Genomic DNA, 15093 nt, shown 5'->3' on the forward strand with positions numbered 1-15093 from the left:
ATGAATTTTATGATAATTCCAAACAACGTTAAAACTGTTCCTGCATGCTCAGGATTTATGTTTTTTTCGCCCACTGCGACACATCTACTCTGTCCAGTCTGAACGGGTGTATCATTGGAACAACCCCAGAACAGCAAAGGGACTGATGAACCTGAACATATAGGCAGCTCTTGACCTGAGCTTCATTCAAATCCTAGAAAGTTCATCTAGTGGAGTGTTATTCATAGTGGCGGTGGAAAATGTACCAGTCACAGCTTTAGTATTTCCTCCATCGTCATTTGACTGTGTATCCACCTGAGATGCAAATGGCACATGACATGATTTTACTGCTCATCAAAGTGTCCAAATTGTGCCCTGCAGTCACTTTGTTAAAGTAAAGTAAAGGGGCTCATTAGTCATAACTAAAGCAGGAAAATGAAGCTGATGATGATGATGGGACTCTTCATTTAGTCAGGTCAACTCTTTAATTTAACTGATACCAACTACTGCCAAAGTGCAGCCCCTCACACACACACTTATCGGTATAATAAAGAAAAACCATCACATCACTCGTGGTCAGAACACAGTTGTTTATTGCTTTTCCTGAACCAGAATGAACCTCTTGGCTGATTCCGCTGCATCCTGTCTATCAGCTAAGGTGGAACATCAACTACAAAACTGGAAACATCACAGCAAACTGGCGTGGAGACAAGACTCTGCGACACACACTCATCGACATCACACAGTCAGCGCTCAAAGACGACTACAGACACACATCCGCACTGTCAGACGGAGTGAAGACTTGACGAAGAGCACGTTGACAGCAAACACAGGTGTTCATTGAAATAATAAGCAGGTAGCTACAAGCATGTGAGAAAAGGATCTACGACTACACTGCGGCCTCTAAGACCGCATCAAAGCTTTCACACTATCCTTAGAATAAACAACCACGCCATTAAACACTGCACTGACAAATTAAATTACTCTGACTTGTTAATGGAAATGTTTCACAAAGCTGGAAGTGCTCGTGTTGTCAGGACGACCTACCGAGGAAAATCACGTCATCCCTGCAGTTTAAGAAGTGCATTCATCCACAATTTAAAATCAGTTTCTTGTTTTTTTCAACGGTGGTAGAAAGTCTCTCTGTTCAAGTGGTTGATTGAGGCCTTTAATAATTAGTTTGAGTTTAGTAAACTTTATCCCTTTTGCCTCAGTAACAAATCTGAAAGTACTGGCTGGGCGACTTGAGGGGGCTCTTGTAGCTGGATGTGTCCTGCGGTGTGTTCTGGCTGGTTGTGGTTTTCTGCAGGTTTAAGGTGAAGGTTGGAGTTGTCCTCCTCGTCTCTGGCTTGCTGCCCGCCTTCGCCTGGGGGTTGTTGGGTGCGGCCGCGAGCCTGCTGTTGGCAGGCACCGCAGATGCTGATTTGGCCGTCTCAGAAGACCCAGTCTTTCTTGTGTGGGGGCTCAGATAGATCTGCATAGTCACTAAGTGAAGTGGTGAAATGAGGTGAGGAGGGTGAGTGAACAGATGGAGCGGAGGCCGGAGGGCAGAGAGTGTGGACATTTGAAGAGAAGGAGTAAAAAAAGACAACAAAAAAAGAGATGGGGGGGGTGGGGGAGGCACACAAGTCATGGTGAGATGTGACAAAATGAAGGATGAACATAAAATAACAACTCAAAAACAAAGTTCTCAACTTCACATGATATTTTAGATGTAAAGAATAATTCACTAAAGTGTTTCCTGTCCTGTCAGGGGCGAAGCCTACCTTTGCAGTGTGTCACACGTCTTGTCCCTGCACGAAAAGAGCACAAAAACGGAGAGTTGACATCACTTTATATGTAGCAAACAAAACCACCGTCACGTCAGTCTTTAGCTCGATCTCTCTACTTATCTCTCTTTCATAAAGGCTTAGTCAGCAGCTGTTTCACGTTCCTGTTATGAGGCTGAATGCTGCCAGATACAGGAGGGGATAAAAAAAAAAAAACACCACTGCAGGGAAACAGAGAAAGTGCTCTCTTACCTACACTTACTGCAGCCTCCTTTGACTTGCTGCTGTTATAAAGAGACAGAGACAGAAACAGAGATGCAGTGACACAGGAAGAGAGAGTCAGTGAATCTGGAAACGATTTCAACAGAAGAAACACAGTATTGTAGCAGGGCTCTGCATTCGCATGTGTCAGTTTCAAGTCGACTAAACAGTTAAAGGTCCTATTCACATCACAGCAGGATGTTGGGGTTGAAAATAACCTTGATTTGATTTGAGAGATATGATTGCAACTTGATCGGCCAGGAATAACTGAGTCAGCACAAAATCAATGGAAAAATGTATGTGCAGTACACCCAGGCTTGGAAGAAGTGTACATGGAAAAAAAAACAAAAAAACATTTACAGTAACAGAAAGAGAAAAGGGAAGGACTTGGAGGTTTAAGTGGTGAGACAATGTTGTGAAAGTATAATGACAGACGACAAGATATCAGCACAGAAAAGGCACTTTTCCTTTCATGGGTCCTCTAAGTCAAGTCTTGTGTTTGGACATTTAGAAATAAGAACAGCTTCTTACCCTTCCTGAGGTTTTTTACATGTTGACGCTGCAGAAGTGGGTCGGCTTCTGGCAGTCTTACATGGACTGTCCTTCACACTACCTGGTGGGCTCTTTACGCTGCTGGAAAGAAAAGAACAAATACTCTCTAAGATCTTGGCTCTTTGGTTTTTATGTCTCTTTCTATTTCAATTTTTATTCAAAACACACCCAGCTTGACAGTCTGAACCGCAAACTAGAGCTGCAACAGAGAAAGGTCCCTGAACCCTCCCGCTGCGAAGGAAATGACAAAAATGTCCAAACCTTCAGCCACAAAGATGAAGAAATTCAGATCTGATGTTTAATGGGCTGCATTTTACTGATATAATATGATAGGATTCATGTTAATTGAGGCAGTTCAAACTTGAATTAGATTAAAGATGTTTCCCTCACTGCCTCTTGGTGGTGCCTTTGATTTTAGTTGTCCGACGTGGATTTAAAATTCTACTGTATTTTATGTGAGGTGAAGAAAAATTTGAAGAAAATGTTGTAAGTAACTGAATACTTCAATGTGAAGTTTAATCATTTCTGAATATTCAACGTGAACCTCAAAATCTCCACATTTATAGAGTTTAAATGTTTTACTTTGAAATTGGAATTTCCAGTTAATCTCAAGTTGTGTAATTTGTGCAATTTCCAACTTACTGTACATACTGTGTAGGCTATAATACTGTTTACATATTCCTGTGGAGATTTCAAAGATATGAATTAAAACCACATAAATATTTCAGTGTTATATGTTATTTGTTCAGTGGTTTTTAAATTTCAGTATTAAATATTAAGTATTCAGTTGCTCGGAAAATTCAAAAATGGTCTTTTGTTTACTTCCATTGCTGCTTCACCAGTTTCCTGTAAAAGTCCCATTCCACTTAACAATATGTTTTGTGGAATTGTATTTCTTGGGGGTCTTTGAAAATCCGCTGAGTACATAATCCATCATCAAGGTGTTGAGATACAGTTCTTCATCACACAAACTGAGTGGAAAATGACTGTAAAATCTGAGATGCTGTTGTAATTTTACAGCTGCAGCATTTCAGATGTAGAAATCTAAACGTGTTACGCATCAATCCAAATACATTTTCTTGGAATTCAGCCCGAATTGTTCAAAATAAAGAACGTTTAGAAAATGAATACATATACAAGACAATGAATGAAAACAGATGTGGCTACTTAAAGTTGATAGAGAGAGAGAGAGAGAGAAGAGAGAGAGAGAGAGAGGGAGAAAAAGAGAGGACAGCAGATAAAATTAGATTATTTATTGGAGGGAAAAGGTGAAATAAGAGTGGAGGGAAATGAACCAGTGTTGCTAATGATGACGGTGCTTCTCACTTCATACTGAACGGACATTTTTAAGTGAATGGAGATTTACCTCTCTCTGTGCAATTATAGCAGCGAACCCCAGATATAGCAGCAGCACATTAAGGTACCACACTGAGAACCTACCGTGACCTCGGACTAATGCTATATGATGGCAGGGTCATTTGAAAGGTAATTGAGAGGAAGAGATGTGCAAGAAAATGGTTTGCTGCTTCATTGCTTTGAAATTAAGTGTTAGAATAATTGTTGAAATAATTGTTGATCATCCATGTGCAGTGTCCTGGTTTTGCACATACGATGATGGGAACTGAGATCGGTGGGTGAAGCTTCATTACAATAAAACACACAAACTGTATGCAGCAGCTTTCTCATTGCCCTGTCAGAGCTCGCAGGAATGAGTCAATTGCTCATCAGGGCAAATTCAGATAAAGCTCATGTATCATTTGACGGCTTTCTCTCAATAAGAGTAATGACGAGCTTTTAAAAAAAAAAACTGAAATCTATTGATGAAACAGAGAGCATGACTGATTTAAAAAAAACAAACATGATATTACTTTTGTTTGTGGTTCTGAGACTGTCTCATGAGATCACCAAGCCTCCAGCTTGAGGACGGAGGAGCAGTGCTTTACCTGCGGGGGGGTGTTGGGCTGTAGTTCCTGGCACTGGAGCTGGAGGGCAGCGTGGAGCTCTTCTTCAGGGAGGCAGAGCTCGAGATCACCATGGGCGGTCTGGAGGGCAGAGCCAGAGACACTGGCCGGGCTGTGGGAACACACACACACACACACACACACACACACACACACACACACACACACACACACACACACACACACGTGAGGCTGAATATAATGTATGTGCTTGTGTGTGGTGTGTAAAAGGATGTAATTATATAATTATTATATCTATTTTCTTTCTTTCTTTTTAATCTTACCTGTAAATCTGGATTCCTTACTATGAGCAAACACTTCACACATACACGTACTTATGTGTTCAACTGTGATCTGTATAAAATCCATTTTGTTGTATCTCATCACCTCAAAAGGTAAACAAGCGAGCATCCTTCAGAATTACATATAAAATAATAACGGTAAGGTTTATTATAAACAAATAATGCAATAACAGTCCTTTCACTATAAATCATGTCTTGTTTCTGTATTGATGCGCAGTAAATGCATCATGCCTGTTGGCTACGACACACTGACAACTATATGTGATTATCCAGTGTTACAGAGTACTATTGCTCACAGGCAGGTTCTAGATGCACATACAGAACACTACAACATCGGCTTACTGTAACTAATGCATTAGTACAGCTAAAAGAAATCAATACACGGGGCAGGTTTACAAGATAAAAGCTGCTGTGCACATGAACATCCACGAGGATAATGACAATAATCCACACACAGATCTTTGTTCACCTTTAGCACCCGGTGCTTTCCTGCCGGCAGCAGCAGCCTGGTGCTCCTCAGAGATGTTGAGCCTCTTTAGGACATCAGCTAGAGCCATCTTCAACAGCTGGATTTCATCTTCCTGCATCTGCATCCTCTGCTCCAGGTAGGTCAGCCGGTCGGCCACATCCAGGCCACTGGCAGCTGAACTGCGGTCATCTGAGGGAATGATAGAAAACAGGATGTGTATGGTTTAGATAGATAGATAGATAGATAGATAGATAGATAGATAGATAGATAGATAGATAGATAGATAGATAGATAGATAGTGTGACAGGTTTCAGCCTGGACAATAACATTACATAACTGATGACATGTTTAAAGAACGTGTCAAACTCTAAATCTTGTCTAAATGTCTAAATATATTCAAATTTGCAGATTTCATAGAACAAAACAAAGAGCGCTCTCAAAAATCACAGAAAGTGCAAGAGTCTGAAAAACCTTGTTAACCAACTGAGGCTTCAGAGGGTGACGGTTAGATACATAACCACACACACACGGGGGGAGATGCCAAGGAAGAAATGAATATGTATCTGACTCATACTGAAACCACAGTTTTGATGAGAGAGAATCTTTCGAGTATGAAAGACGTCACAAAATCAGACGGTGCTATTCAGCTGTTTGCTCACTAAAAAAAAACTGTAATGTAAGAGACGGACTGGTAAGGGAGTAAAACATAACAAAACTGCTTCCATGACTAAGCCAAAATAGTAGCATAAAACATCAACTGAGGTATTATCTACAATGTAATCAGAGAAAGGAATAAGCTCTATAGCGTCCTCTGTTCATGCCCGTACAGCTAAAATCAGGCTAATGAGGTCACAGCACAGCTGGACACAGCAGATCATCCGCACCACACTGTCATCACACAGCAGCATGTAAACAAAGGTAGCTGGACACACATGCAAAACACTGTTATTAGTTTCTCTTTCAGTACACCTTGGTCATCACCAGCAACAGTAACAACAGCTCAGAGGCGGGTACCGTGGAAGACACTGGACGCCGATGAGCCGTCATGGTGCCTCTGCTGGGCGGCTGGGCCTTCCACCGACGCCCCAGACGTCTTCCTCCTCTTCCTCTCCTCTCGTGAGCACACTCTCTCGCTCCCCTTTCCTCCTCTAAGATCGGCTGTCTCTCCCTCCATCTGATTTTGAGTCACTGGCTTTTGTCCACTAAGATCTCATCGCACTTTGCTCCGCTTGTGTCACACGCAAACACACACACACACACACACATACAAACACACACACAGATACACACACTACAGATCAGCCCTTTTCTGGTGTTTTGTCTGTCTTTGTCCACAGCATCCAGTCATCTGCAGCAGGAGATGAGGTGTCTGATGTTTTGATCCTCTCACATTTCCACGGTGGTCGTCCGACTCACTCTGGGACACAGAGATGTGTACGACAGAGCTTAAAGCCCTTTTGCTTAGGGTGTGTGCATGTGTAAAGGTGGGGGTGGGGCTGATAATGCTTAAAATCTCAGCAGTCGTCCAATTCAGCCTAAATTGTTTGTGCACGTGTAATTCCATGTGTGTGTGTGTGTGTGTGTGTGTGTGTGTGTGTGTGTGTGTGTGTGTGCAGACTGCAATGATAATCCCTCAGACTGAGCCTCTTTGACCCCGCCCCCACCCATAAGTCCTCTGTCACTATGAGAGATGAGACACAGAGAGGAAACAGCAGGAATAAACCTGAAATGAGGCCTGGTCTTGTGATGTGCTGTTGTAAACATCTTCATCTTCACACAGCCACAGTGTTACAGAGGCCAAAGGTCATTCTCAGTAATAGGGAGAATGGGGTAGAGGCAAGATAAAAACCAGTGCATGCTTCACTGTAGTAGAAATGTGGACACTAAGGTTTAAAAAAAACCTAACTGAAGAAATCAGCTTTTCTTTTTTTTTACTTGAACAAAAATACTAATTCCCAACCAGAGGTTATTTGTGCGCTAAGGTTTGTCATTTCTCCTGTTGCCGAGGGGTATGTGGAAAGACTGTGGAGTAGTTCAACTGATTAAATTCATATATTAATACGCTTAACAATATATCCACAGAACACCTGAATGCCCATGTTGTGACTACAAGCACATAAAAACTAGTGCACCTCTGGTTAGCTAAAAGTAACTGACTAAAATAAATTAAGTTATGGATAAATTGAATGGATAGATGGCTGAAAGAGCAAAGATAAACAGTTCAAATAGTTGTTGCTAAAAGTAATGGATAAACAGCTTGAAGAAGTTGACTAAAGTACTGAATAAATGGCTGAAACAGTTAACTGAAAACGATGGGTAAACAGTTGAAATAGTTAAAGTAACGAATAAATGGTTGAGGTAGGTAAAAGTAATGACATGGTTGAAATTAATAGTTGAAATAGTTAGCTAGAAGTGGCCTAATTGATAAACAGTTGAAATAGCAAAAAGCAAAGAAGCCTATAGCCAAAACAAAAAAAAAGTTAACTTAAAGTAAAGTAGTGAGTGGATAAATGATTGAAATAGTTAGCTATAACTAATGGATAAACATCTTAAAAGTTAACTATGATATACAGTTGAAATTGTTCAAAAGTAATGGATAAATGATTGAAATTACATCCAGTTTGTCACATCAAGCGGTAGAATGAAAGTAAATCTAACTTAATTAAAACTATTGTAGCATTCTTTATTATATCTACCATTATGTCATTAATAATTACATTCAATAGAGTTTAGTGTCAATAAAGCCTCAAAACCTGCTGTAAAATGTATGATGTTCAGTGTTAAAATACATTTTTGTCACTCCCTGCTTGCTGTAAATCTTTTGAGAAACGAGGACGTCCTCCTGACAGCGGTGATCTGCTGTGGGCAAAGACTTTCAGTATAATCATTCAAGCATGCAGCCAGCTGTAATCTGTCTCTCATGGTGAGTTGTGACTGTGAAGGCCTGTGATTCTCTGTGTCTCCTCTTGTCCTGGCCGTGACCACATTCTCATGCCTCCTCCATACACCCCATATGGGATTGGGATTAGAATAGCACATAATCCCAATGCTGTAAAAGGGAATTAGCAGCCCAAAGCTCAATCTCTGCACTAACTCAGCTATACAAAGAAAAGGCAGGCTCCCTGGACGCCTGTCATGCAAACGTAAACACACACACAAATACATGCATTAAGGTTATCTCTGTGCCCGTGACTCACACACTCACGTTCACACATATACACAGAGCCACGGCGGTGCTAAATTCATAATGCCTATTATGCATCTTAGCAAAAATGAAAATACATTCAGGCATAAGTGCAACACAGAGCAGCAGCAGCAGCGGAGTGTTTAATCTCTGCTCGCAGATGGTGTTTCTTGAATGAAGACACAGCATCTGTCTGCTCATATCAGCACCCTGCATGCTGACACACACAGGCCACGTGTGTACAAGCAATCCTTCACTTATTAGTCCAGTGATACTAATATCCCAGCGAGGACAGGGAATTTCCCTAAATCTCCTCAGCCGACACACATTCCATAACACCCACAATCTGACTGTGCGGTATGTGATACATCGGGCAGGTATGCAGGACGAGTGTTTAATTTGACTTGCTTGCACGGGTGTAAGTGGCATCTTAATGTGTGTTGTCGACAAGGCAACAATGAGGAGAAAAGATTTTCACTCATTTTATTTATGAGGTTATAACAGGTTTTGAAGGGCTGTCATGATCGCAATTAAAACTGAATTATCACCAAAAATTGCCTCTGCAGGGTTTTTTGTATGTGTGAGTAGCAATCTGTGTTAACCCTTCCCAGAGAACAATTTGTTAATATTGAATTGTCATATAAAGTCTGATGAGACACACCGGTTGTGCCATTTGAGTCTCAGAGTTAAAGAGGTCAACCTCAGCCGCACTAAGCCACTCATTTTCACCACTTTCACATTAAAATAACTTTATGATTTAAGATGATTTCAGGCATGGAGTGATACATGCAGAATGCTGCATTTATCTTAATTTACTTGTTGATTTTCTTTTTTCCTGATGACAAAGCAACGAGAACACCCAGTTTGTAATAAAAGACGGGAAATGCATATAGTACATCTCTTTTTGTTTGTTACAAGTGAAGATGCACTTGAGTCATAGAGAGCACTTTAAAGGGTCAGTTCAGTTTTGTCACTTGCCCCCAGTAGTATTTAGCAGTTACTTGGAGTTTTATTTGCACAGGTTTTAAGATGAACCTCTCAGGGAATGAAACATAATTTGAATTAAATGTCATTTTTCAATGGTTTGAGCACCACACACTAAATCAAACAAAACTGTATTCACCTCTATTGCATTGTGAGGCAGACACAAAGCAGAAAGCAAATACAAACCTATCTGCATGCCTACATACTACAAGAGGTAAGTGTGAAAATATCTTTTTTTTTTTTTGGGGTGAACCGTCCCTCTAACATCTCAGGTCACTTAGTTTTCTACCTGTCATGAAGTCGGTGTCTGGCGCCAGCAGCGAATCGCTGTGATAGCTCTCCTTCAGTGAAGGCCTCCTCAGCAGGTCGTGGGCGGTGTCCTCCATCCCCAGACCCTGGTCCACCAGCTCCTCCATGTGTGTGTCCCCCTCTGTTGTGCCCGCTGCCATGGCCCTGACAGAGTGTGTCTGAGTGATCCTCTGTGTTCCTACTAAGTCTCGTACGCTTCACTGCTGAGCTAATTCACCTTCCCTAAAGTCGTTTTCCCTCCCTCCCTCTCGCCCAGTGTCCTGTAAGGAGTGTGTTTAGGGTGCGGGGAGAGGGTGATGTCACTCAGAGGACAGATTAAGGACCTGGTAAGCCATCTGAAGCTCAGGGGGAGGACAAGACGATAGGAGAGTAGGAGTCTACGCTGTATGTTTGTGTGTGTCTTGTATACATGGATGGATTATGAATAAATAGGCCCCTGGGTACAGACAAGTTAAAGGCCCCCAATCCCTCCTAAATAGGACCCCCAGCCCGAACAAGACACAAAACAACTGCAAACAACGCAATCACTTATTGTCGTTTCGTGTCTCTTTGTGGTCATTTTTCATCTCTCTTTGTGTTTCTATCCTGTCTCTTTGTGTTTGTTTTGCATCACTTTGTGGTTGTGTTGCGTCTCTTAACTGAGCTCTTTGACGTTCAAAAATGAAATATCAACAGTCCCCTTCATTCACAGGCCGTGGCCCAGGGGCCAGGGAAGCCTCGGACAGGGGAAAACGCTTTCACATTAAAGGCTTCACAATAACTTCCTGAAAGATAAGTTGCATAACTCCTGTCTGCAGACGCACAGCTACTGCTTCGAGGAGGAAAGCGATGAGTTACAATTACTGACCTGTGTGCTGAGAAAACACACACTCGCGCACAGCAGGGTGGGACCACGCAATTTGCTGTTGCGCACAAAGTTGCAGACAAGCACACAATTACATTCCCCAAAAGAGCTTACATCAGGCTACCATCCGGTGTGGCTGGCCCTGGTGTACTGTAAGGATGATGAGATTCAGAGATTAGGGAGCAGAACTTGATTAATTACAGTCATCAAGAGGACAATAAGCCGGACGTGGTAATTAGACCAACAGAGAAAGACAACAGGAGCAGATGAAAAGCCAGTTAGGCGAGTGTGTCGGGGTCTACCCCAGTGTAAGCTGGGTTTCTGTCTATTTTGCATTCATTGGATTGACTCTTTCTCTACCAGATGCTTCTCTTTGCTGATCTGTCAAAGCTTTCTGGCAATATAGCGGAAGTTGTCTTTTCCCCAGAATGTAAAAAAAAGTAAAATAAAAAATGCTTTGCACAACAATTCTTTTCCTGACGTTTCACAAAATCATTTGCTGAAATAAAAGATGGTGACGCACTGTTGACCATAGCCAGTGATCAAATGTAAATGGGACATGCTGGTTGTTCAATAAAAAACTGCACCAGGTTTCGACTCTCTGTTCCTCTCATTTCTCATGTTTTTCCCTTCATTTCCTTCTTCACACCTTTCTTCTGTCCTCTCGTACAGTCTTACTTCCTGTTATGTCTGTATGCATTTCTGTAAATGTTGTGGTGGAACTATTCAGTTAAGTAAAAGTAGTAGTACCACACTGTGACAATACTTCTTAACAAGTCAAAACCCTGCACTGAAGATATGTTTTAAATACAGTTAAATCGATATTATCACCAAAATGTACTTGAGACCTTAAAGTACTCATGGTGCTGAAGTATGAATGTTTTATTATTATTTATTATATTATCCAATTATAATTAGTGATGCATAAATATGTAAGCAGCATAATCGTGAATTTTGCATTATTATTATCCAAAATCTAACTATTGATATCTGTAGTATTTATCTGTAACTTCCCTGTACATACACTATATATACTGTTTACAAACCGTTACATGGCTGTGTGTCTACATAGATTTACTGTATATATAATTCTTAATCTTGATATCAACCTACATAATTCCAGTGAAGCATCAACACAAGACAACATAAAGTATACTGAACAGCAGACTTGTATTAACAATGTACAGTTTTAAGCTGCTGTTTAGGTTCCTGTAGACTGTATATAAAGAAGCTGAGTACATACAGCCAATAGTCTTAGAGCAGACTGGTGCACCTGACAGACCTCTGAGGTCAAAGTGTGCAGCTAGTTATATTAGTATGAGACACTAATCATCTTCTCTGGCTGCTGGTATCCCTGTGTATACACCAAGGCCCTGTTGTATGGTGTGTGTGAGTGTGTGTGTGTGTGTGTGTGTGTGTGTGTGTGTGTGTGCTAGACATTCCTAATGCCTTGAGGCCTGAACAAGGGATAAAGGCCACGGACAGATAATGACTCTGCTGACAGAGGAGATGTGAGGAGAAGGAAACATGGGAGAGGGTTGAAGTCTGCATCCTCTTGTGTTAAAGTTATCAGATGATCAGATGACCCGTGTATGTCCTGGTTAATACCTAGATGCGGAGGTCACGGAGGGTCTGACCCTGACCTCCGCACACTGTCTCACTACTGACCTCCTGTGGATACTGTACTGCATAACAGCTGGTTGCTGAAGGAAAGAGAAGAAGAAGGGAGAACAGTTCCCCTCTAATACAGCATAATGTCATATAGAATAGAAAGACAGTTCGTACATACACTGAAGTTAGATGCCCCTTGAAAGGAAAATTTAACCTGTTGGTGAGGAATTTAAAGAAACATTAAAGTGACCTTTGAAAGCTACCTGCTGTATAAATCGTGTCCAAATACTGAAGAAAATGCTGGAACAATCTCACTTTAAAAACATGTGAAATAAAAACCCACAGACAGGACTTTCACAAAGGACTTAAAATTTATAAATATTCTTTCAATGGAACATTAAATCAGTAGGGATGTTATATAATTCTTCCAAAAAATCCAAGAGATTTTCAGAGAGAATGACAAAGTGACAATAATCTTATAGCCTACACACATTGCGTTTCTACTCCAAAAATATCTAGACTTTTTACTGTATATCCCCCGTTCTTTCCAAATATATCAAAATATATGTCGACAATAAGCATCAATACAGATCACACAGAAAGCAGAATCTCATGGGTTGGTCGGGTGCTTGTGTTTTGACTCACGGAGTGAACACACTTCCTGTGCGGCATCAGTAAAGGTCACTCAGTGTTTGACCCCCATCCACCCTGGGCTCCACACAAACACAAGGAGGTACCTTCTCCTGAGTGCCGGCCCTGCCCAGTTATCATGGTAACGGAGGATGCAACTGTGTCCATGCAAAGGCTGCTAGGAAATTAAGTTAATAATAACATTCAATCGAGTCCGTGCTCTTTGCAGGGCTGGCCAGCACTTGGGAGGATGACTCATGGCAACCTCCTCACTTAGCTCGCTTAACCTCCAGGAAGTTCCTGCATCTCTCTCTGTAGCCAAAAGATAACAGTGCAAGGCAAAAAGACGCGGGGAGGAAACTGTTGAACAGTGCTGGGATATGGCTGTGAGACCATTCTGCACTCATAGGATTCCTGCCCTCTAGGGGCCAAACGCCATCAATGCACACCTGGGAGAAAGGCAATGGTGGCCAGCTGACTAGGCTGGAGGAAGAAGCTGTTCAGTCAATCCTTAATTTGATTACACATTAATTATATTAAAATTATTAAATTTCCACTCAGCCCACTAGAAAACCATGCTGCTTTAATGACTGAAATAAGGGACTGTATGAAAATTAATTTGGGCAATTCAATTCCATTTAAAAAGGAATATCAATTTTTTCTTTGGACCCTAAAAAACAGCAAAACCCTGCCTCAAAATAATATATTTATGGCAAAAAGAACAAAAAATTGACTTGAGCAATGCAAGATTATTGCCCAACAACAAAGGAAAAAATATAATTCTGGCACAACAAAAAGCCATTACACCCTCACTACCCTCAGTGAGCTAAAATTAAAAATACACAAACCTCCACCTTTTCTGACTGCCCAACCCTCCCTAGCAATTTTCACACAGTCCCTTATTTCTGCCACTCTCTATAATATAGAGCTAAATTTAGAGAAGGTAAACTCGTCTTCTGGGCCTGAGGAGACGTCTCGTCCTGTCTCAGGTCTACCCTCTCTGTCTCTCTCCTAATAGGACGAATCAATACAAGCTCAGGTGACCATGTTGCCATGGCATTCTCCCAGACGCCACACTTAAGGTCAGTCAGGTTGGGCAGGAGAGCTAGAAGTCCCACAGGTCTCAGGTGAGTCTTGACTTTTTAAGTATCTTAAAGGGGAATCTGATCAATGTGTTTGCCTGTGATCTGTGGCCACTCCTGCTCTCCTGTCTGCCAGGGTGTGTGTTGGTCTGGACTCCACCCCCTGACAACTAAATGATAGAAAGTAAACAACATTTACATCTCAACAACCGCCACTCAATCATTTAATCTCTAAACTCATAAGTTACAAATAAACAGAACTCATTTCTATCCTGGAGCACAAAGAAACAGGATATAGTTAATCAATTAGACACAGTATTTCCAAATAAGTTAAATTGAAATCTTAATATATTGTATTGTTTACTCCATTTAAATATTTTTTTTTCTTACTTTAAATATAATTATTACAGATCTTGCAAAAATACTACACTGTGCATTGGCTGTCTGCTTGTTTAAAGAGTGCCCGGTGCTTCCTGGATTCAGATATGTACACTTCATTAGAAATTGCCTGGAAGGGAGTTTCTCGCTGCTAATGACCAACAACCTCAGGTTAGACGATGGCGTCACCTCCCCTCATTCTCCTCTTTCTTTCATGTGGTCAAATCTCAATTAACGCTGTGATGATTTAAAACTAATTTGAAACAAAATAAAAAATAATGCATATTCTTTTCTTGATTTGTTAAGTTCATTTTCCAAAAATAGTAAGTCTAAAAATATATTGCATATGCCATCTTAGGAAATCGACATAATAAAATATTCTTAATAAGGAGAAATTGTAAAGTAGGAGAATATATATTACCTCTTTGAAGAATCTGGGCATTAATAGAAATAAAAAAACCCAATGAGCAGGATTTGATTTTGTGTTCTGGGTTAGAAGTCCCGCTGCTCAAATAGAGGAAAGGTTAAAGATGGCTTTAAAGTGTTAAAAACTTTTACGGCTTATCCAATGTTGAAGATCAGGGCGTTTGCTGCGTAGGAAAGCAATCGGGTACTCTTTATGTTTCTAAAAAGGTACACACACTCCGACACTACTCGTTTTCTGAGTGACAGTAAAACACTTGCAGGTTAAAAGGCAATGAAAGAGTGTGGTTTGAAACCCACCACAACTCAATTAAGTATCAAACACCCTCCCCCACACATTCCCACCCGCAGCCCC

At 41.1% G+C, this 15093-nt stretch overlaps 1 protein-coding gene across 5 annotated transcripts; it reads right to left on the bottom strand.

The window, feature by feature from the left end:
* Positions 1–549: 549 nt before the first annotated feature.
* LOC111672559 (uncharacterized) lies at positions 550–9987 on the bottom strand. 5 transcript variants are annotated; one of them, XM_023430000.2, is made up of 7 exons: positions 9751–9987; positions 5294–5482; positions 4505–4634; positions 2541–2639; positions 2001–2032; positions 1746–1772; positions 550–1464 (listed from the first exon to the last, which is right to left on the bottom strand). In XM_023430000.2, exons 1-7 carry the CDS (start codon positions 9908–9910, stop codon positions 1190–1192), a joined length of 912 nt encoding a protein of 303 aa, XP_023285768.1. In that variant the 5' UTR covers positions 9911–9987; the 3' UTR covers positions 550–1189. The 5 variants fall into 5 exon arrangements, with proteins under 5 accessions (XP_023285768.1, XP_023285767.1, XP_023285765.1 ...); XM_023429999.2 differs by having other exon boundaries at positions 2001–2029; positions 2541–2642; XM_023429997.2 differs by having other exon boundaries at positions 2541–2642; positions 9751–9986.
* Between the last annotated feature and the right edge of the window lie 5106 nt (positions 9988–15093).

Source organism: Seriola lalandi, unplaced genomic scaffold (genome assembly GCF_002814215.2).
Source record: "Seriola lalandi dorsalis isolate HSWRI2012SDOR001 ecotype SW California unplaced genomic scaffold, Sedor1 jcf7180002054901, whole genome shotgun sequence".
Lineage (NCBI taxonomy): Eukaryota > Metazoa > Chordata > Actinopteri > Carangiformes > Carangidae > Seriola > Seriola lalandi.

Excerpts from the sequence above, each read along its gene's own strand:
- LOC111672559 (XM_023429997.2), bottom strand. The coding sequence starts at position 9,910 with ATGGCAGCGGGCACAACAGAGGGGGACACACACATGGAGGAGCTGGTG. Across the intron at positions 5,483-9,750 it reads AGACACCGACTTCATGACAG|ATGACCGCAGTTCAGCTGCC; the intron begins GTAGAAAACTAA and ends TCATTCCCTCAG. Across the intron at positions 2,643-4,504 it reads AGCCCAACACCCCCCCGCAG|CAGCGTAAAGAGCCCACCAG; the intron begins GTAAAGCACTGC and ends TTTTCTTTCCAG.